The 22,159-nt window shown below is 59.4% G+C and overlaps 2 protein-coding genes across 2 annotated transcripts; one reads left to right on the top strand and one right to left on the bottom strand.

Moving 5' to 3' along the window:
• Positions 1-181: 181 nt before the first annotated feature.
• FKBP10 (FKBP prolyl isomerase 10) lies at positions 182-7,754 on the bottom strand. The gene is made up of 10 exons (XM_004434481.3): positions 7,442-7,754; positions 5,092-5,237; positions 4,560-4,749; positions 4,300-4,445; positions 3,735-3,924; positions 3,454-3,599; positions 2,703-2,895; positions 2,167-2,309; positions 1,749-1,912; positions 182-1,395 (listed from the first exon to the last, which is right to left on the bottom strand). The coding sequence occupies exons 1-10, from the start codon at positions 7,684-7,686 to the stop codon at positions 1,210-1,212; spliced, it is 1,749 nt and encodes a 582-aa protein (XP_004434538.1). The 5' UTR covers positions 7,687-7,754; the 3' UTR covers positions 182-1,209.
• A 1,029-nt stretch (positions 7,755-8,783) lies between these two features.
• Positions 8,784-15,207, top strand: P3H4 (prolyl 3-hydroxylase family member 4 (inactive)). The gene is made up of 8 exons (XM_004434483.2): positions 8,784-9,306; positions 9,493-9,645; positions 9,758-9,929; positions 10,714-10,842; positions 11,745-11,890; positions 12,797-12,880; positions 14,313-14,457; positions 14,774-15,207. Exons 1-8 carry the CDS (start codon positions 8,827-8,829, stop codon positions 14,794-14,796), a joined length of 1,332 nt encoding a protein of 443 aa, XP_004434540.1. The 5' UTR covers positions 8,784-8,826; the 3' UTR covers positions 14,797-15,207.
• The last annotated feature ends 6,952 nt before the right edge of the window (positions 15,208-22,159 follow it).

Below are 22,159 nucleotides of genomic sequence, written 5' to 3'. Positions count from 1 at the left end.
GCCTGACTGGTGACTGAAGCAAATCCTCCCTCAAGACGCCGGAGACCTGAACTCAATGACCTTTCCTTGGGAGAAGAGGGAGAAGGATCAGACAGGGGGTAATGGTCAGCAGCCAGGAGCAGGGAGCGGGGAACGGGGTAGCACTGGAAACGAACACAAAAGGGCGGACTCCAACTTGTGTGATTTAATTTAGTCCTTGAGCTTTCTGTGTCGTGTCTGAGGTCAGGGACCCTGTCTTTCCATTTAGCCGGGAGTTCGGAAACGAGCAGCATCTCTCCACACCTTCCCAATCTTTGGGTCTAAAGCCTCCCCCACTGAAAAACCACTTCCTGAGCCGTTGGTGTCGTCTTTTATTTGGCACAAAGGAGAAGGCGATCTGGCACCAGTTTAGGCTTTTGAGTGTGCAGAGTTCTGCCCACGCCCCCCACCCCTCAGCCCCCAATGAGCCCCTCTTCCAAGTTGATCTCAGGCCTGAACCAAGGATTCCGTGGCCCTGAGGCCCATCTAAGTAGGTTTCCTTACCCTCGCTTCATTTTCTTCCTCCTCCTTGATCCCTTAGAGAAAGCAGCCTTCTTCAGGGATAAAAGGTGACACTAAGCCCAGCCCTGACCTGCAGCACCCCAGGGTCACCCCAGCCGCCATTGGACGCAGTGAAGGGGGACAGGACAGGTGAGGTAGGGCTGCCTTCCTGGAGCCACCCCCTTCCCAGGAGCCAGCCAGAGCTGAGGGAGGAAGGCTGGGGGTCCCACCAGCCCTGGGTCATGCTCCTGGAGAGCTGCCACCACAGAGGAATGGGGGCTGGAGGTGGGGGTTGTGGATGGTGAGGAGAAGTACAGATAAAGGGAAGTCTGGGGAGAGAAACAATGAGTTCGCCTTGCTCAGTGTCCGGTGACACGGAGGGGAGGTGGGGGTGAGGGGCCAGCAGTGGCCCATTCGACCCCCAGACCCCACCACTCCCCACATTGGCTTTGTAACCCCAAACTGTTAAGGAAGGGATTTGGGGTTGGAAGAGAAAACCGAATTGAGGTCTGTGCTGTGGATTTTACTCTCGGGCTCGTGGGAAGACCAGAGTTGTCTCCTCTGACCACTTTTTAGACGCTCCCAGATGCTATCCCAGCAGAGGGGAGGGTGACTCTTGGAGGGTCAGCCCCAATGCCCACTGTCCCCCCTAGAAGTGGGCCTTTGCGTTTGGGCCCAGGCCCCCGCCCTTCAGAGCTCCTCATGGACCCGCTCCTGGTCTTCGTCCAACTTCAGCTTGAGCTCCTCGGCAGTGATCTTGCCGTCCTGGTTGCGGTCCTGGTTCTGGAACATGTCCGCTATGATTTTCTCCGGGTCCTGCCCAGGCATGAGGCGTCCTTTGCCCTCACTGACTTGAGCCTTGATGAAGGTGGAGAACTGGGGCGAGGAGAGCCAAGGGGAGGGTGGGGGTGAGGGTCTTGCCTGAGCAGCTGTGGTGGCCTTGGGAAAGGCCCTCAGGTGGAGGCCAGCCAGTACGGATGGAGAGGAGAGGAGCCAGAGTGGAGGGCGTGCTCGGGATAGTCTGCAGCTGGGGGAACGGGTTGCCAGAAGAACGTGTGCCAGAAGAAAAGGCAGAGACTAAAGCACAGTGACCAGCAGAGGGGCAGGAGCACGGGCGCAGACAGGATGGTGGACATGCACTGCGTTCCTGCTACATGCCACCATGCCACGTGGCTCCTGCTGGGTGACCGCGTGGGAATGGTTATTATAAGGCTGAACTCCTCACCCACCTCCTCCAGGGGGACCTCGCCATCCTTGTTGAGGTCCAGGTCTTCGAACAGGTTGGCGGGAGGGTCCTCATGCCACACAAACAGGTAGCCTGTGGGCAGCCCCTCCTCCCGAGACACCAGCTCCACCTCAAACAGCAGCACAGCACTGCCAGGGACCCCCCGGGCTGGAGGAGGGAGAAGAAGCGAGAAGGGAAGAGTCTCACTCAGGGCAGGGGCTGGGCTTGGCTTCAAAGGCTGCCCAGGGTGCTCCCCAGCTCACAGGCCTCAGTTTCCCCTGTTGGGGACTGGAGAGTAGAGCATGGGATGTTTACAGAACAATCCAGAAGGCTTCCCTGACTCCTCCCACCAGCCATCAAGGCCCAAGGCGGGCAGGGGCAAGGGGGACAGAACATGGATCAGACCAGTCTCTGCCCCTCACCTCCACTCTCCCCGTGTGCCAGGTGTGGGGGGACCACGAGCTGCCGCCTCTCTCCCACACACATGCCCTGCAGGCCTATGTCCAGGCCTTCGATCACCTTGTGGGCCCCCAGAGTCGCCTCCTGGGGGGCCCCGTAGTCGTGGCTGTGGGGAGAGCAGATTCCCACATCAGCGCCCGTCCTTGTGCCCCCCCAGTTCACACCACCTCATTGTCCCCTCAATTCCCAAGTCACTCCTGGCGCCGGCTCAAGCAGCAGAGTGCAGGGCCCAGTGGTTCTTGCCACTGCCCCTGAATTGAGGCCTTGAGGGCTCATCTCTCCCTGCTTGTTTCCCCTCCATAAAATGGACCCAGCAGCTCCCCCTACTGCTGGCTTCACCCTCCCTCTGCCTGCCTGCAGAGTTAAGAATTTAAGCTCCCCCCACCCACTCACTTAGATGGGAACTTATGGAGGGAGCAAGAGTCGGGGGTGCCATTAGGAGGACTCCCCACGCCTGGGCCCACCCACCTGCCCAGCCCTGGCCCCGCCCCGGACCCACGAGGAGAAGAGCTTGGTGCCATCCAGCAGAGAGCAGTTGTAGTGGTATCTAACGAAGTCCCCAGGCTTGGCGGTCTCGTTGCAGGTCTCGGGGGGCGGGGACAGGGTCTTGACTTCCACTGGATCCGCGGGGTTGTGGAAGTCGATGATGTGGACATGGAAGATGAGCACAGCGGAGCCAGGGATCTTGTCTCCTGGGGCAGAATGGGGGAGCGGATCAGCTCGAGTCTAGGAGGGGTGGCTCACGGTCTCCATGGGGGCCCCTAGACCTTCCCCGCCCTGGATGGGATGGGTTCTTCTAACACGCTCTTGTTGGGGTGTGCGGGCAGGGGAGGGGGGCATGCCAGCTGGAAAGGCCTTTACACACAGCATCTTGCAACCTCCCAGTAACTTACCCTGCTGATCAATGTCATTAGTCCCACTTTACAGGTGAGGACACTGAGCCATCCAGCCAAGCTGGGTCTCAAATCCAGGTCTCTTTGCTTCCTAGGGCTATGTTGTTTCTGTTCTTCCATAACCACCCTCCCTCCCCAAACTCAGGAGTCGCTGCCCTTCTGCAGTGTGGAAGGGGAGACCCAGGGGACTGCCCCTTGAGAACAGGACGGAGTCCGTGCAGCAGGAACCGGGTGGGCGACTAGTTTTTGTGAGGAGAGGGGTAGACCAGTGGCTGGAGTCCCCCCATGGGGGGAAGGTCAGTGAGCAGTTTAGAAGAGTTGCTGGGCTGGTGGCTTGGGGACAGGGAACAAGCCTACCAGTCCCGTTCTCCCCGTAGGCGAGGTGGGGGGGGATGGTGATCCTCCGGCGCTCTCCCATGCAGGCGCCCTGCAGCCCCTGGTCCATCCCGGGGATGATGTAGCCCCGCCCCACGTAGGTGTCATAGGTGTGGTTGCGGGAGTAGCTGCAGTACAAGGTGGGGAGGGCCAGCAAAGGCGTCAGAGAGGCCCTGCCTTTCCAGGTGGCTCAGCACTGCCCAACCGCCCCAGCTGCTGCTGCCTCCCCCCAGCCTCCACGCCCCTCCTCAGGAACCCCTGACCTGGAATCGAAGAGGGTGCCGTCCATCAGCGAGCCGTTGTAGTGGTAACGCATAAAGTCCCCGGCCACGGCTCTCCGCACACAGCCGGGCGGCAGCTCCAGCGTCTCCAGCTGGACAGTGTCCTTTGGGTTGTGGAGGTCGACCAGTAGGACATGGAAGACCAGGGAGGCGTGCGAGGGGATCATAGTCCCTGGGGAAGGGACAGGCTTGAACCATACAAGTGGAGAGCAAACCAGGGCTCCTTCTCGACTCAGGAAGGCCTATGTGAGCACCATGCAAAACTGCCAACCCTGTTCTCCAGAGCTCGTTCCCTGCCAGCAGCAGCCCTGTTTCTTGCTCCCCCTGTGAGGCCTGAGCGAGTTGTCCCCAGGGCCACCACCAGCCCATACTGAACCTTTGTGTGGATCACAATAAATTACTCCTTCTTAGTGAAATGATCACCGAGGGCTAGATTTCATCTCTACTTGCCTCCTTGGCTAGGTGCCCTTGTGCAGTGCACAACCTAAACAACTGTATGTGGCAGCCCACTTCTGGAGAATCCTGCTGAATCCCTGCCTGCCCTCACCATAGCCTTTCTCGCCATAGGCCAGGAATGGAGGGATGGTGATCTTCCTTCTCTCTCCAGGACACATGCCCAGCAGCCCCTGGTCCATGCCCTTGATCAGCCAGCCAGAGCCAACGTAGGTGTCATAAGTGCCACCCCTGCTATAGCTGCAGAGAATGAGGCAGAGGTGATGCTTCTGGAGTGGGAGAGGCAGGGTGGGCACCAGATGCCCCCCACCATGCCATAGTCCCCAGCGCCCCAGGGCTCCCTCCAGCCCTTACCTGGTGTCGAAGGCGGTGCCGTCCAGCAGCGTGCCATTGTAGTGGTAGCGCACAAAGTCGCTGTCCTGGACCATGCGGGGGCAGTGGGGCGGGAGCAGCAAGGTGCTCACCTGCACGGTGTCTGCCTTGTTCCACACATCCAGCAGGACCACGTCGAAGTAGAGGGTGGCATCCGGAGGAATGAGCCCCGCTGTGAGGGCCGGGCAGCCGGAGCACACGTTTGGTGCAGCCCCCAGTGTGGGGGTGGAGTGGAGGTCTGAGCGTCCTGCTTGGCCTCCCCTCCACCACCCCTAGTTCCCTTCTCCCTCGTCAAGCTAGGATCCCACCCAGGGCCCTGTTATTTCCCTTCCTCCCACCCCAGGGGCAGGAAACTGAAACTCTGGGCCCAGACCTGCCACTATCCATCCTGCATATGCAGTGTGACCTTGGGCAAGTCACTCTCCCTCTCTGAGCATCAGTGTTCTGGCCCTGGGGTCCTTGCTTCTGCCTCCTGGTCTCCTCCATCCCCATGCCTGGGCCCCAGCCTTCTCACCCACGCCGATGCTGCCATAGCCCAGGTGGGGAGGCACAATGAGGCGCCGTCGCTCGTTGACACACATGCCCATGAGGCCTCGGTCCATGCCGGTGATGAGGCGCCCCACGCCCACCACGATGGCCACCAAGGTGCTGCGGTCATAGCTGGGGAACGGAGGGGACAGATGGGACACAGTGGCCTCTGCCTATGGTCACGTACACACACAGGTGCACACGCATGCACAATACCCCTCCCTACACGCAGGTGTAGATCCACGTGCTCATCATCTCCTCTTCAAGCCTCCCTCCTACATCTGTGGTGACTCCCACCTTAATAAGATGGACTGTTACAGAAGGGAAGTCCAGGAGGAGGCCAGGGGCTTTTATTCGCCTGGGATGGGGGGTGCTTACCCGCCTGTCTGCTGCTACTATCTGCTGACAGCAGAGGAGAGGTAGGTACAGCAGAGGAGGAAAGAGGAGCATTTATTGAGCAACTACGATATACTGGATTAAATGCTTGGCATTTTCCATTCATTATCTTACGTTATTCTCTCCCCTGTGAGGTGGGCATTATTGTCTTCATTTTTCTCATGAGAAAAATTGAGACTTGGGAGATCGACTTGCCCAAAGTCACACAGCTAAAACGTGGTCTGTGGAACTCCAGGGCCCACGTTGGTGCCACTGCACTATCCATTTGTCAAGGAAAGGAGGGGAAAGCCGAGCTGGTGGGGGTTAGGGATGGGTTTTCAATTTTGAAAAGGCCTATTCTAAAATTGCCATGGCTTTTTTTTGTTTTTAGTTACAGTTTTAATTAAAGTTTCCAGAAGTTAAGGGACGATAGGAGATTTTGATTTTGATTGAAGGGCCATGCATTGTGAAAGTTTCCCAAGCTCAGCCCTGCACGAACTGGGCCCAGCCCGGGTCCCAGTGTCCCCACTGGGGAAGCACCCCCCAACTCCCGACCCCTGCCCCACTCGGCGGTCAGGGCTCAGGGCTGTCCTCCTGGCTACCGCCTGTCCTTCCTTTCGCCCACTGAGCTGGTTTCATGTCCGGCCTGCTTCCTTCACTCTTCAGGGTGCTGTGCCCAAGCACCGCAAGAAGTTTCTACCAGCTCAACACCATCAGGGCCCACGGTTCCGGCCAGTGTGGACGGAACCCGCTCACAGCCAGCCAGGCACTGTGCGAAGGCCGCTTTCATTCATGGTCTGGAGTCCTATCATCAGCCTTAGGAATAGAGACTCCATTTTTCAGGTTGTTTTTAATCTCCATTTTTCAGATAAGGAAAGCAAAGCTTACAGAGGCAAAACTCCCTGTCCAGGATCACAGCCTGGGTTTGAACCCGGGGTCTTGGACTCAGGACTTCCTGTTCCCCAATATACTGCCTGCCTCCAAAGCCATGGCCGCTGATTTCCCAGAGGCCGAGCTGTGTTTTGGGGAGGGGTCTAAGAGGCACTGACTTCTCGGTGTGTGTACGTGAGACGTGTGTGTGACTGGGACTCAAGGCTTAACCCAGCTGGTGAGCAGCTCTGCTCTGTGCCCACCAACAAGAGTGGACCTGCCAGAGCAGACCGAAGGCCTGGACCAGACCAGAAGCCGGGCTCTCAAACCCCAAGGCTGGCAAGATGGGCGGCAGCACTGGCCTGGGAGAGCTAAGATGGAGGGAGGTGGCCGTGCGGGGACACCCGGAGAGAGAGGCATGAGAACCCTCCGAGGAGTCCAGGGTGGCACATCTGACCATGTGACACGTAGACAGACGGGGTCCCTACACCGAGCTATGCCCTACATCCCTGGATCCATCCTGCTGTCTTATTATAACGCCCACCTGCTTTGGCTGCTGCTAACGCCCACCTCCTCCAAAAACAAGTTCTACCCCCTCTTCTATAAGCACAAGGGCACTGAAACCTGGGGCTGCACCCAGAAGGGAGGCAGTGTGGGAAGGTAGGGGGTCCCAGGCTGAGACGATTGGAGGATTCACATGCAGCAGGGACCAACTGCCCTTTCCCCCCAACACTGTGGACCAGAACGTCCCCCCACCCATGTCTTTAAATAAAGCACCAGTAAGTAAATAGAGCAGTTCACCTTGATTATCAAGCACTTCGGGGGACTGGGGGATGTGAGGAGCTTGTGTGAAAGAAATGGGGTCCTTTGAGAGGCGAAGGTTTGAAGTTGAGGCAGGGATGTCTTTGCCAGATGGATGTCTGGGGGTCCCCCCACCCAGGGTGCTGTGTTTGGGGTTAGGAGATCACAGTGTGAGTACAGGGATGCAGACACGGCTTAAAACGGGCAACAAGGGAACCCCAGGACTAAGAGAACCTGGCGCCAGGCTGAGGAAAGCGGAGCGGCGAGTCTGGGGGCACCCAGCCCGTTACCTCGAGTCAAACTTCTTGCCATCCTCGAAAGTGCCGTTGTAGTGGTAGCGCACAAAATCCCCCATCTGCACTTCCCGGGGACAGGCCCTGGGGATGTGGTACCTTTCGATGACCACATCTTCCAGGGGGCCCCCGGCCGGGCTGGCGCGGCCCAGCCCCCTCCCCACGGCCTGCAGCAGCAGCAGCAGCAACTGCAGCAGAGGGAGCCGAAGGAGGGTGTGGCTGGGGGGCCCCGCGCGGAACATGGTGCCTGGAGCGGGGACGGCCGGCAGTGAGGGCGAGCGAGCGAGTCGCCGCCGCCAACCCCCTTCCCACTCCTCCTCCCTGAGCTGGCTCCCCCTCTTCCTGTCCTCCTTCCCCACCCCCGCCCTGGCTGGTCCACGTGGAATGGGGGCTGGGGAGACTGAGCTGGCGGGGCGGGTGGGGGGGGAATAGGAGGAGGGGGAGCCTGAGAGGGTTAGAGTCCGAGGAATGCACCACAAAACTCCAGATTCCCCCCTCCTCCCCCACCCACCCGGGGCTGAGAGACCTGGGGCCCGGAGGGGGAGGGAGGTTAGAGAAAGATGAGATGTCGGAGGCGACTCCCCAAAAAAAAAAAAAAAAAAAGTTCAGTGTCTTTTTTCCGGGGCCCCCGGGTCCTAAAGCCGGCCTGAGGCATCCCTTGCCTCTTTGGCTGGCATTCCTAAATCTAAGGCCTCTCAGGAGGCTGGCTGAGCCCCCAGAATCCAAGGGGTATCTCTGTGCTCTCCCCACCCTACGTCCCAGGGACGGCCTCTCCAGGGACGAGCTGCTTTGTCCCTCGAAAGCTGGACTGCCAGAAGGACTTTCTGACGCGGGGCTGGAAATGGAGTGGGAGGTGGCGAGAGCGGAGGGTGTGCAGGGTGACACCAGGTGTGCGCCTCCCTGTCGCAGGCTGGGGGAACACTTGGAGTGATCTCTTCAGGGCTGGGGGTGGGGAGTGTGCAGAAGGGGTGCCGTGATGGAAGGAAGACCAGGTTCCAGGGTCTGGGCGGCGCGGAGGCGGTGGCACTTCCCCCAATTTCTCGATCTCAAGGTGGGGCACTGTCTGTGTGCGGAGGGGCTTTCCGGGCTCCCCATCCCTGCGGGAAGCGTTCCCCCGCCCACTCACCATCTGTCAAGGGGAAGACCCCCAGAGGCAGGAGGTCCGGCCGAAGTAAGCGACTCAGGACACCACTGGGCCCTCTGAAAAGAGGGGAGACGCAGCCCTCTGCCCCTAGGGGGACCTGACCCAGACCTCCACCCCGCCTTGCTGCCCTGGTGCCCGGCGCTAAGACCCAGCGGGCACGCCGGCCCGGCCCCTGCGCCCGCCCGCCCGGGGCCCGGACGCCAGCCCCTCCCGGGAGAGCCGGCAGCGCGGCGGGGGCATGGCTCGGGCGGCGTGGGGGCTGCTGTGGCTGCTGCTGGGCAGCGCCGGGGCGCAGTACGAGAAGTACAGCTTCCGGGGCTTCCCGCCCGAGGACCTGATGCCCCTGGCCGCGGCCTACGGGCACGCGCTGGAGCAGTACGAGGGCGAGAGCTGGCGCGAGAGCGCGCGCTACCTCGAGGCGGCGCTGCGGCTGCACCGGCTGCTGCGGGACAGCGAGGCCTTCTGCCACGCCAACTGCAGCGGCCCCCCCGCCGCCTCGGCCCCCGGGCCCGCGCCCGGCCCCGACGGCGGCGGCGGCGACGGCGACGACTGGGCCCGCGAGCTGCGGCTCTTCGGCCACGTCCTGGAGCGCGCCGCCTGCCTGCGGCGCTGCAAGCGGACGCTGCCCGCCTTCCAGGTGCCCTACCCGCCGCGGCAGCTGCTGCGCGACTTCCAGAGCCGCCTGCCCTACCAGTACCTGCACTACGCGCTCTTCAAGGTGGGCCCCGCCCGCGGCCCCCGCCCTGCCCTCGGGCCCGGCTTGCGCTCCGCGCTCCGAGCCTGAGCCCGCGTCGGGGTTCCCGTCGGGTCCGGAGGAGCGATGCGCTCACCGAGCCCAAGCCCGCTGGTGCGCTCAGGGCCGCGGGCTCGGGCCCTCCCGATCCGCTCCGTCCCCACTCCGCAGGCTAACCGGCTGGAGAAGGCGGTGGCCGCGGCCTACACCTTCCTCCAAAGGAACCCGAAGCACGAGCTGACCGCCAAGTATCTCAGCTACTACCGGGGGCTGCTGGACGCGGCAGAGGAGACCCTCACGGACTTGGAGGCCCAGCCGTACGAGGTAGAGTGGAAGAGGGGGTGGGCCCGACTCCCCTCCCTGTCCGCCCCATAGGGCCTGTAGCGGAGGGGAGGTGTTGGGGTCCCCCTGACCCTCCTGCCACGCTCCCCTTCAGGCCGTGTTCCTCCGGGCTGTGAAGCTCTACAACAGCGGGGACTTCCGCAGCAGCACCGAGGACATGGAGCGGGCCCTGGCCGAGTACCTGGCCGTCTTCGCCCGGTGTCTGGCCGGCTGCGAGGGGGCCCATGAGCAGGTGGACTTCAAGGACTTCTACCCTGCGGTAGCAGGTATCCCCGACCTGGACCCCTGCAGCAGCCCTCTCACCCACAGGGCCCTGCTTCCCAGAAGTCCTAAGGCCCCTTAACACAAATACTCATTCCATACACATTTATGGAGCACCTGCTAAGCGCTTGGGAGCAGACAGGAGTAAGGGGTTACCCTGGCCTTGGGGGAGCCTTCAGTAGGTTGAGAGACAGACCAACAGATCCCCTGGTGCTCCGTGTAGAGGACTGCAGGGTGTAGAGGACTGCAGTCAGGAGTGTCCAGGGTGCTGGGCATCAGTGCAGAGAGGCGGTGACATCCCAAAGGGTCTGGGGAGGCTGGGTTCACAGGCCCTCCAGGCAGAGGGCGATGCAGGTGCAAAGGGGCCGAGGTGGGAAACAGCCCAGCAGTCTGTGGCCAGAAATCACACCTAGTCTGGGATCCCTGACTGTGGGGTCCCTCAGCCGGGGCAGGAGGGCTGCTCTGAGCTTCTGTATCCGGGCTTCAGAAACATGTCCAAACCTCACCTGCCGTTCTCTGAGAATGCCCTAGGTCCCTCTGGCTTTGGGGTAGGGGTTGAGCTATGGGGGTGGTAAGTGACCCCAGCCCACAGTAGTCTCGTCAGCATCACTGACCGCTCGCCCAGCACTTTACACATGTTGTCTCACGTGATCGCAAAAATGCGCTCTCTGGACAAGCAAACAGGCTCCGCCGGCAGAGCTGGGATTGGAAGTATCTCCATCACCCCCATCAGTGGGATGGCGCTGTTCAGCACACCACCAGCTCCTCCCCACTGCCTCCCATCCCCAGATCTCTTTGCAGAATCCCTGCAGTGCAAGGTGGACTGTGAGGCTAACCTGACCCCCAACGTGGGCGGCTACTTTGTGGAGAAGTTCGTGGCCACCATGTATCACTACCTGCAGTTTGCCTACTACAAGCGTGAGCCTCCCAGTGGGCTTGCAGGAGGGAGGGCACTGTGCTGGGAGCGGAGCGCGGCAGAGATGTGGGGAGCTGTCCCTTGGAATTGAGTGGGTGATGGGAGGGAAGGCTGGGGGTGGTGGGGCAGGTGCGAGGCTTGTGGGAGGGAACAGAGAGCAGCCTCCGGAGAATTCGAGGGCCTCGAAGAGTAAATGATTAGATAGGCAACAACTGCACAGCACTTGACAGTTTACAAAGCTCTGCCACGTCTGTTATCTCACTTGATCCTCTTACCAACCCCCTGCAGCTGACATTATTGGACCAATTTTTCAGTTGGGAAACTGAGGCTCATAGAGAGTATGAGGCTGTTAGCCACATGACTAATGAAAAGTAGCACCAGGTCTTAAGGCTATTCTCATTTGTGGGAGATCCTGGCATCAGCTGTGGCTGGGATGGACAATCTTCAGAGTTCCTGAAATGCAGAGATGCCCAGATTCAGACAGAGGCTGGAGTTGGAGTGGAGGGATTGAGGACCAAGAGGCCAGGAGACCCTTCATGGGTCCAGTAGGCAAAGAGGTCGAGGGCAGGGCCGCTGGCCTCTAATTCTCCAGTGTCATCATTATCCAGGTGTGAGCTTGAGCACTTTGCCTAACCTCTCTGTGCCTCAGATGTATTGCCTGTAAAATGGGGATGACAATAACAATGAGGCTTAATGAGTTACACGGGGCCTGGCACACGATAAGTGCCCAGTACATTCTAGTTTGCATTATTATTGGGTGGACTGAGGTGCCCAAAAGGTATTCCAGGAGGCGACTGGGGAGCCATGGGCACTGGACTGAATTGGGAGACGGGTAGGCTGGATGGGGGTTATCCCTGAGGGTGGGAAGTGCCACGGCTCCCCCTCACTCCTGTTCCTCCTGCAGTGAACGACGTGCGCCAGGCCGCCCGCAGCGCCGCCAGCTACATGCTCTTCGACCCCCAGGACAGTGTCATGCAGCAGAACCTGGTGTATTACCGCTTCCACCGGGCTCGCTGGGGCCTGGAGGAGGAGGACTTCCAGCCCCGGGAGGTGGGCACCGCTTTCCGAGGCACTCTCGGGACACGTGGTTTGATTAAAAAAATCCTGGCTTCCTGGGAAGGCAGGATGGGAAGTGAAAAGAAAGACTATGGGTTGTGGTTGGAGTCCTGGGTTCAAACCCAGCCCACCAGCTGTATGGTCCTGGGAACATTACTGCCCCTTTCTGAATCTGTTCCCTCATGTGCAATGTAGGGGTCGTACTGCCCACCTTGACGGCACAGTGCCTGGGTTGTGGGAGGTACAAAAATGCCTGTCCATTCTGCCTGCTCCCCTCCCCACCCTCATCCCCCTCACTGCTGGCTATTGCCCTTCTTCCCCAGGGACCCCTAGCCTGGACCAGCTGAGGAAACCCCTTGGAATCTAGGGCAAGGCTGGCAAATATGGGGCAAATGGTGCCACTGCCACTTTCCTTGTTAGTGGCAGAAATTGCTAATTGACTGAGGAACTCTTTCTCACGGAGCCCTCAGGATCCTTCTTAACCCAGCACTCCAAGCTGCTGTGATCTTTCTTTCTTTCTTTTTTTTTTGTGGGGAAGATCAGCCCTGAGCTAACATCTGTTGTGAATCCTCCTCTTGTTGCTGAGGAAGACTGGCCCTGGGCTAACATCCGTGCCTATCTTCCTCCACTTTATATGGGACACTGCCACAGCATGGCCTGACAAGCGGTGCATCGGTGCGCGCCCGGGATCCGAACCCTGGGCTGCTGCAGCGGAACGCTCGCACTTAACCGCTATGCCACCGGGCCGGCCCCCTGATTTTTCCATCAGCACGTGACCTGATACGTGTTCCCTGCTCCTTGAGCTGGAAAGCACCAGAGAACCCAGATCCTAGGAGCTCTGGCTCCTCCACCATCTGGCGGCAGGGTCTGGCTTGCCTCACTTTCCTTCCCTCCTCCCAGGAGGCCATATTCTACCACAACCAGACCGCTGAGCTGCGGGAGCTGCTGGAGTTCGCGCACATGTACCTGCAGTCAGATGATGAGGTAAGTGCCCCCTGCCCTCCAGGCTGGGCTGTGATGGAGACCCCTTGGTCCTTTTCCTGGGGCCACTGGGCCAAAGCTCAGCCCAGCTCCTGGCAGTGAGCTGCTGTGCAGCGGGAGAGATTCACCTGTCCCTTAGCAACACCTGCCCTTCTCTTCTCCCTCAGTGTTCTCATGTTCCTCCCTTCTCTACACGTCTGAATCTTGCTCTCCCAGGCCCAGCTCAGGTGGCGCCTCCTCCAGGAAGCCCTCGCTGCATGCCAGGGCTCTGTCTTCTGGGCTTGCAGTGCCACCTCTGACTCTCTGTGCCTCCCTGGACCTGGAGTTATTTGCAGCCCTGGTCGTTCTCACCCCCAGCCCCCTTCTCCAGCCAGTATCCTAGAGGATTGTCCTGCAGGACAGGGGTCTAGGTTATTCCCAGTTCTCCCACAGCACCTGGCACAGAGCTGGTGCTCTGAAACTGAGTGTGAATGAACCAGTGAATGAATGAATGAACGCAGGACACCAGGAGGGAACACCACGTGTTACATTGATTCTGAATGAGGGTTTGAGAGCCTGAATTCTCCAAGGTGTTGCCGCTCAGTGCTTAGTTATTCATTCCCTCTTTTGTTCATGCGTCCAGGCCCCCACTTGTCACACAGGGGCAGGGTCTACACTGTTAGCGCCCAGGTTTGGTGCAGCCAGACTTGGCTCCACCGCTGGCTCCACTGCTTACCGGTTGGGCAGCCTCTAGGCAAGTCTTAGGTAAGCCTCGGACTTTGATTTCTTCATCCACCAAATGAGGAGAACAGTGCTCCCTCACACCGTCATGGTGAGAATGAAATGAGGCTGAGTATGTCAGGCACTTAGTGTAGAGCTGGCACAGGAGCTCCCGCCCCGTGCTTGGGCCGGGGTAAGTTGATGAAAGGCACAGTACCCCCAGCAGCTCACAGTTAGTGGGGGAGGCCCAAACAGTGCTGCGGGAGGAGTTGGCACGGGGCACTGGAGGAGGACTCCAGACCCAGCCAGGGTCATCAGAAGGGCCGCATCCTGGAGCTGGTGCCTGGCGGTGGAGGGATAAACAGGAGCTCTCCAGGCACAGGGGAGGAGAGGCGTTCCTGGCTGGGAAGCGGCATGAGCAGACAGTAGGCACGGGCTAGCAGTATTCCCCGCGGTCTTTATGCCTAATGGCAGCTGTGGAGAGGGCGATGCTGCTTATGCTAACAGTGACTCCCTGCTAGTGGAGCCCGGTGCATCAGCTCAGGGAGGGGGCAGTTTGGGAATAGGACTTGGTGGGAGAAACCCGCAGATCGTTCCTCTGTGAGATCTTGAGACGGGGGAAGGAGGGGTTCTGGGGACTGAGACGGGACGGGAGGGCCCCTTGGCCAGGAAGGGAACCGATCCCGCTTGTGCCTGCTGTGACCTGGTTTCTCCCCCCACCGTGGGGCTGCTCTAGATGGAGCTGGAGGAGACAGAACTGCCTGTGGAGCCAAAGGGCCCCCCATCCGATGCTGAGTTTGAGGGGGAGGGCGACTACGAGGAGGGCGTGTATGCTGACTGGTGGCAGGAGCCTGATGCCAAGGGCGACGAGGCTGAGGCCGGTCAGTGGCTCGGGTGCTGGTGGAGGGTGGGGAGGCAGCCTGGCGTGGAGGCTGGGGACAGGAGGGTCCATGTACTGGGCTGCAGGGGCAGTGGAATGTGCATGTCGGGTGCTGGGACCCTCCTCTGTGGCCTGTTAGCAACTCCTGTCTCACATGGTGTGTTGGGGGGTGGCATCCTTCCTGGAGCTGGGACCAGCTGAGACCTGTTCCTGGGAGCCTCCCTCCTGCTTGGCCCCCCTTCCCCCAGGACAGCACCCAGACGCCTGTTGGGAGTGTGTGTGGGGCTAATCCCAATGCTCTCTTCTTTCCTTTTCAGAGCCAGAGCCTGAACTAGCATGAGAAGAGGGCCACCCCTGCACCCCGCAAGAGTTTGGGAAGCCTTGGCCCAATGGCACCACCCTCACCAGCCTGGGCAGCAGCAAGAACTATTTATTAAGAATGTAAAATGGACATAGCTGACCGGGCCCTATCCCATCCCACCTGTAGGTGCTGCCCCCCAGACCCCTCACACCTCCTCTCTGGACCACAGGATGGTGGTGCTGCCGCTGCTGACGGCCCATCTTCCTTCTGATGCTCACCCCACCTGCACAGTCTCCTGGAGGAGAAGATTCCAGCTCCTCCTAGTTGAGGTATCACCCTGAAATGCAGACAGCAGAGGGGCAGCTGGTGTCATGAAAAGCACTGGACCAGGAGTCCAGCGTTTCCTGGCACACTGGCAGGGTGCTCAATAAACATTTCTTGTTGAATGAATCACAGTGCCTGGGGTCCGTGCTCCCCTGGGCTGAGTGGTGAGGGTGAAGGCCCCTCCCTTCCTCCCCATGCGCCATCTCCCATCATCTGTAAATGCAGAGTCGGATTGGGGAGCACTGTTTGGCCTCCAGCTGGCCTCTGTGGACTCTGGGTGTTGGGGAGTGAGAGCGAGGAGCAGCCCCGTGCAGTTGCAATCTGCCGCCAGGGGGCGTGAGGACGCATTCCCGCCTGGAGGCCTGGAGTGCTGGGAAGATGGTGGTTTCAGATTTCTAAGATGGGATGTCCCGTATTTTCCTAGTTCAGCATCGCTTCCCTTAGGAAATGTGGCGAGTGTGGGGAGGGGGCCAGGGGCATTTACTTCCCGCTTGTATTTTCCAGGCATTTACTGACCGAGGTTCCTTAGAGTCAGAGCGAGCATACCCTGCCCTAGGTGCCCGTTCTCCCATTCCACAGTGGGGATTAGGGCCCCATCTCAGCGGCCAGAGGACCCTAGGGATACGGTTTGATAACATGAGACTTCATGGTGGCAGTGGGACTGCCAGACCGTCTTGCCCAATCTTCCGTCGGCTTCAGGAGGCAGAGAGTCTGGAGATGTGGGGGCACGGGTGGTGCCCGGTGGCTACCACCCAGCCCTGTGACTCACCCCTGTCCCCACCATGTTCCACAGCAGTGAGGTGGGGGCAAAGGGGTCTCTCTGGGGAGGGACCCTGGGACAGGGCCAGCCAGCTAACAGTTCTGCCCCACTTCCCACGTTTCTGGCCTCCCAGGGACAGGGCAGTGGAGGAGCCTTCTCTTCCTACTGGAGAGTGGAGCTGAAGCTGGGAAGCCCAGTTCTCACCATCCACACCCCTGCCCTTCCCCCAGATGTGCCAGGTGACCAGGCCTGGGCCCCACCCATCTCTGCCCTGGAGGAATCCCTGCTCCACGCCAAGCCCCTCCTCTGGGCCTTCGGTGATGATTAGGGTGGGAAAGCCAGAGTCTGAGTCTGGGGCTTGGGCGGGGTCAAGGCTGGGGGTGCTGGTGACCTCACTCTCCCTCTCGCCCATAGGTGGGTCTGCAGTGGTAGTGTCTCCAGAGGGCTCCCGGGTGCCAGGGAGGCCCTGCCCCACCCCACCCCTTTCAAGCTGCTGTGTAGGCAGCTTCCACTGAGGCCCCGCCCCTGTTTCTGGGAGGGGCTGCGGGGGGCTGGCACTCCAGAGGGTGGGGAGCCAGGATGTGCTTGAGCGCGCCTGCCGCCTGTCGTGAGTAGTAGCTTTGGAATCTGGACGGCTGGGTGTGAATCTGCAAGTGCCTGTGTGCGGGAGTGAGAAGGCCCGTGTGCTTGTGTGTTGTGTGGATGTGCGGGTCTGGGTGTGAGTGTGTGCCTGCGTGCACGTGTCTGAGGATGTCTGTGGCAGCGTCATGGGTCTGAGCGTGTCTCTGCACGTGCGTCCCCGAGTGTGCGTGCGTCCATGAGTGTGGTTCTAGAGGGGTTCGTCCACTCACTCAACACATATTTATTGAGCCCCTGCATGTGCCGGGCGTGCTGTGGCAGCTGGGCATACAGCAGTGGGCAAATCAGGCCGAGCGCCCTGCCTTCGTGGAGCTTGCATCCCAGTCGGGAGACCAGCAGTAAACAATAAATGTTATAATCAATAAATTATCAGGTTATGTTAGATGAGTGAGATGGAAAAATAGAGCTGAGGAAGAGGACAGGGAGAGCTGAGGGGTTGCAGTTTAAGAAGTGTGTTGATGTGTGTGTCCAAGTGTGCATCTGAGAGTGGCGTCTCCAAGTGTGTGGCGGTAAGTGTGTATGTGAGGGGGTGTCCCCCGGGAGCAGAAGGCTGGCCGCTCTCTGGGCACTCACCCCCCATCCAGGCTGTTAGCCCAGGGCCTTCCCTCCCCCTCCTTACTCAGCTCCCCTTTCCCAGACGGCTGCCGGCCCCTCCCTCCTTTCCCTGATGCCAGCGTCTCCCCATTGTCCGGCCAGCTCCCCAAACTGGTGAGACGGAGTTCCAGTGAGTCCCAGCGTGGGCCCTCTGGGGCTCTCCAGCCCATTCTCTCAACCCCACCCAGCCCAGACGCCCTGGCCTCCTCCACATCTCTGTTTCACTGGGCCCCTCCTTACCCCGCCCTAATGCCCCCACCCAGCACCTCATCCGTCTTTAGCATCTGTAGGATAATGGGTAGAAGGTTAGGGATGGCCAAAAGGGCGCTGGGGATGGTGGCCTCACACAATAGGGCCAGACTCAGATGCCCCAGAGGTGCCCTGGCCCCGGAAAGACCCCATCCTAAGGAGAACATCACGACTACAATGTGTTGAGTACCTACTGTGTGCCGGGCACTCGGCATGTTCCTCATAACCCTCAAACAGTCTTGCACCATAGGTATCAATTCCCCTCTGCTGCAGGTGAGGCTGAGGAATGAGAAGCAACTTGTCCAAAGTTCCTCAAGGTGGGTGGTGGCTCAGCTGGGTTTGAACCTTTTCTCCCCAAATCAGTGCTGCTCAGAGAAGGGAGAGAAAGGGGAGGACGCCCTTGTCTCTGGTGTTGGCTTTGTCCCTTTAGGCTGTCAGCTGGGGCTGCGCAGAGGAAGGTGAGGGCCAGATGTGGAGACAAACCCCCACATTGCCACAGCCCACCGAGGGAGGCAAGGAGTTCCAGAAGGAAGAGGGGGAAGAAGGGAGGGCTAGGGAGGAAGGGGGGGGGGACAAAGAGCAGGCAGTCAAGCTCCCTCCATCAGGCCTGATTCCAGAGCCTGGTCCCACCCCCCATTGGCAGCTCCATGGGACTGGACCAGATGTTAGGGGCTGGGGACAGACTTGCTGGGGTCACTTAGACCAGCCTCTTCTCGAATCCTGAGAAGTGATGGCCAAGGGAGGTGGGGGAGTTGGGGCCCTTGGGCTCCCCCCAATTTCCAGTTAATTCCAATAGAAGAAATTCCCCTCCTTAGGTTTGAGAAATAGTTTTCGAAGTCTCACCCTCGTGTTCCCCTTCTCTAGGAGAGTAGGGGTCTCCCCTGGGGACAAAGAGTGAACCCTTTGAGAAATAGTTTTCGAAGTCTCACCCTCGTGTTCCCCTTCTCTAGGAGAGTAGGGGTCTCCCCTGGGGACAAAGAGTGAACCCTTTCTATGTCAGAAGGCTGTGTCCAGTTGGCACAGGGGCCACCTGTATAACCTGACTGGGGAAGTCCTGGCAGCCACAGGGCCCAAGCCTCCCACATCCTCTCCACTCTGGGGCCTTCATCCAGGCCTTCCTTTGCAACTTCTCTCCAAGGACAGCTCTGGCAGATGGCCCCAATTTCATGGATGGGGAAATTGAGGCCCAGAGAGTCTAGATTGGGCCCCAGGGCCGGGGCTGACTCTAAGCAAGGCTGGTGCAGCCCCGCCTGGCTTTTCCCATGATCAAACTCGAAGATGACTTGGAGATTTGATGGGAGTGTGCTGGGGGCTGGGGCTGCCCACCAGAGCCAGCTCCAGCCCAAACCCCAGGCCAACCTGGGGACAAATCACCCCATAATCACCACCTGCCTGGGGCCCACCTGGTGCCGGCTGCCTAGATAGCATCTCTTCTGTCCCCCAGACAGCCCTTGGGGTGGGAGCGCCTCTCAAGCCCATGACTCAAGTGGGGAAACTGAGGTAAGGAGGCTATGCCTGCTTGTTTACCTCTCCCCCCTCCACATATACTTGATCCTCTGAATCTGTGGAAAAACTCACTAAGGTAGGTCACTCACAAAGAAGAGGCCAAGAGAACTTCACATCTTCCATTTCCAGTCACCTTTTCCATCTTTCCTTTTAGAAGAAGAGTGTGATGTTATGCTCCTGGAGCAAAGTCAGGGGTGGCCACTCGATATTCCTTCCTTTTCCGTTGACCACTTGGTTAATCCCGGTGGCCCTCCAGGAGGAGTCTAGGCAGGAGCTAGGTTCAGCCAATCTAAGTCCGGAGTCTGGCTTCTCTCTCTGGCCCCAGTGGGTGTGGGGAGCAGGGGGCTTTTTGGAGGCCTCACAGCCATGAGGGACATCCCATTAAAATTTTTTGTTATCTCTGAAGGAGGTTATGCACAAGTTACAGAGACACAGCGACAGGAATGAAGTCAGAAAATGCTTGTCAGATGACTTTAACCTTTAGCACAATTATTTTGATAACCCTGGTTTTCTTTGGTAATACATTGGTATCCTCAAAAATGGAAGTGTCCCTGGCCTCCCCCCCAACACACACACTTTGGATGCAGCTGGCTTCTCTCCAGCACCCTCATCAGAAGCCCCCACGCTCCCTGCCCCTCCCCCTCACTACTTCCAGGTTCTCTGCTGGGGCCATAAATTATCCATGAGCTGTAAGTTGGCTGCTTCTTCAACTGGAGGCAGAAGTGCTGATGAAATATTCAAGGATCTCGACTCTCAAATTCCCTAGTGGCCGAGAGATGTGACTGGGGAAGATGGGATTAATGTGCAGGGCCGGGGGGCCTCCAAGAGCTGGCGCCAGTTACCACCAAGGCAGGGAGAGCAGGGGCAGAGAGGGCTGGTGGAGGTGGGGGAAGGGTCTCTGCATCATCGATTGCTGTGGCTCTGGGTGGTGCCCTCACTGGCCTGGAGGGTTTAGAGGAAGTGAGGGGAGGTTACTGATTTAGACCCCTGAGGAGGGCCAGCCAGCCCCGCCCCTCTCCCCCCTCCCCCCGCCAGCCCTGGCTCTCTAATCCTGAGATTTTCCTGGAGTCACACCTCAAACTGACTTCCCACAAAATTGGTTCTCATCTCCCCCCTCACTGCACCCCACTTTGTTGGGATGGAAAGAGACCTACATTTGTGGGAGTGGTGGGCTGGTGGGCAGATGACAAAGGTTCAAGTCCCAGCCCTGCCAGGAATTTGCTTCTGTGACCTTAGGGACGCTCCTCTCCTGGTTCCAGCCTCAGGTTCCCCATATGTACAAGGAAGGGGGCTCGGATTCTACTGTTCCTTCTTCCTCTTCCCAAGGACTCTCGACAAGTGGGGGAGAAATTCCTGCCGCGTGTGTGTGTGTGTGTGTGTGTGTGTGTGTGTGTGTGCTTGTACACAAGCAGGGGAAGGGAGGCCTCTCCGTGGGAAGGGCGCCTGTCAGGGCAGGCATCTCTCCTGTCTTGCTGGGGGAGGGAGGGGCAGGCAGGCTGGCGGGGCGGGTGGGGCCCCAGCTGTGTCAGCCTGTGCGTGGAGTCACCCAGGCCAGGAGCAGGAAGGGGGTGACTCAGGTGGCAAGGCCTCACCCCCTCTCTCCTCCCCCAACCCACTCAGGGCGGGGGGTTGCTCAGAAAGCCAGGGAGACCCAGGTCCAGAATACAATCCTGATGCTTGGAGCCCACCCTGTTGGGCTCCTGAAGCCCTGCAATTGCACCTGGTGGGGGGGTGGGGGGGTGACCCCAGGATAGACATTCTCTGGAGAGGTCCTGACCTTCCTCCACCCTCTCGATCCACCACCACAGCCCCTGGTATCGCGCCTTGGCCTGAGCTATTTCTGGCCCGTCCTATCTCTGTTTTCTTGTCTCCCTCTTTTCCCTGCCACATTCCTTCCCCGCCCACACGCCTTGCAGCAAAGTGTGGCTGGAACTACCTCTGTAATTAAGAGCCCTCCCTGCTGGCTGGGCACTCACCCACAGGACCAGGCCGTGGGCAGCCTCTGGCTTCGAGGCTCCTCCCCTGGACAAAGGGCAGCAAAAAACCGGAGAAGCACCCCTCCTCCAGGCCTCGCACCAGCCCACCTCGCTCCTGCTCCCGCAAGGCTTGGGCCCCTCCAGCCAGAAGAGTTTGGGAGCCTGGAGGCTCTTCTGCAGCCAGTGTCATCTCCCCAGCCCTGAAGGGGTCACCCCGAGCAAGTCACCCCCAACTCCAGGGGACAGGGGCAGGCGTGCAAATGGAGGTCCACATACTGTAGTCCAAAAAGTTACATACAAATCAAGCACACAAACTGTTAAATAAGCTATACCTTGATAAGTACAACTTCACAATGACCTGAGAGGCCAAGATGGAACTGAGACTTCTCAGACTCCTCAGAACATGGCAGCCCGGGGATAACCGTCCCCAGGCCTCCAGCCCCTGGGCCATCTCCCCGTCCCTTCGAACCCCTGGGTCCCCCACACCAGAAAGGGCCTCCAGCACATGCGTGTAGATACCCCAGCTTGCATATCTGTGCTGTGTCCACCCGTCCCCATAACTGCCCTTGTCACCACTTTGCCTCTGTGTGCTTGTACGACGGGCGGTGCTGCTGTCCTCGGGAGGGGAGGAAGGGCCGGAGTGAGAGACCCCAGGCCCTAGAAGTGGGGTCACTGCTGGGCAAGGAATTCCAGGGTTTCCGCCACCCGGAGTGTGGTCTTGAAGGGGAGAGCCGTGAACTCTGTATAGGCTTGTCCCTTTGGCCCTGTGTGGAGGGCACAACCGCAGGAGGGCTGGAGTGGGGCCTTCCGAGGGATAGGACCCAACACAGAGGCCCCTTTCCCAGGTCCACGGGTGGCTCTGCCCCGGGGCTGAGAGCCGGCCTGTGCTCAAGATGCCTCTTCCTTTTCTTATTGCCTTTGATTCCAGCCTGCCACGTGGGAAGCGACAACTCCCGGTTGTCGCTCTCCTTTCCCGCTGCTGTAACTAACGCCAGGGGAGAGGGAGCTGCTGTGTGATGAAGAGGGACCATTGTCAGCCTGAAGTTTAGCAACCCGTCTCTTCACCCCAGTCTCCCTTGATAGAGATGACCATCCCTGAGGCCACCCTAGAGGAAGAGGAGGGATGAAGGGTGTGTGTGTGTGTGTGTGTGTGTGTATTTGTCTGTTGGGGAGAAAGCGTTGATGCGTCTGGTGTTTGCGTATCTGAATCTGTGCCCATGAGTGTATATCCCTGAGGTGTGAGCATGGAAGGTTGTGTGTGTTTGTGTGTGTGGCTTGTGCAGATCTAAATCTCCTCAGCCTCTGTCTGGGGAAGGGACCCCACAGAGAAAGGGCCAAGTTTGAACAGACAACA

The sequence above is a fragment of the Ceratotherium simum genome, chromosome 16 (genome assembly GCF_057802395.1).
Source record: "Ceratotherium simum simum isolate JZ-2026a chromosome 16, ASM5780239v1, whole genome shotgun sequence".
Classification (NCBI taxonomy): domain Eukaryota; kingdom Metazoa; phylum Chordata; class Mammalia; order Perissodactyla; family Rhinocerotidae; genus Ceratotherium; species Ceratotherium simum.
The sequence above is the reverse complement of the archived record's forward strand: the minus strand, read 5'-3'. Positions and strand labels throughout refer to the sequence as shown.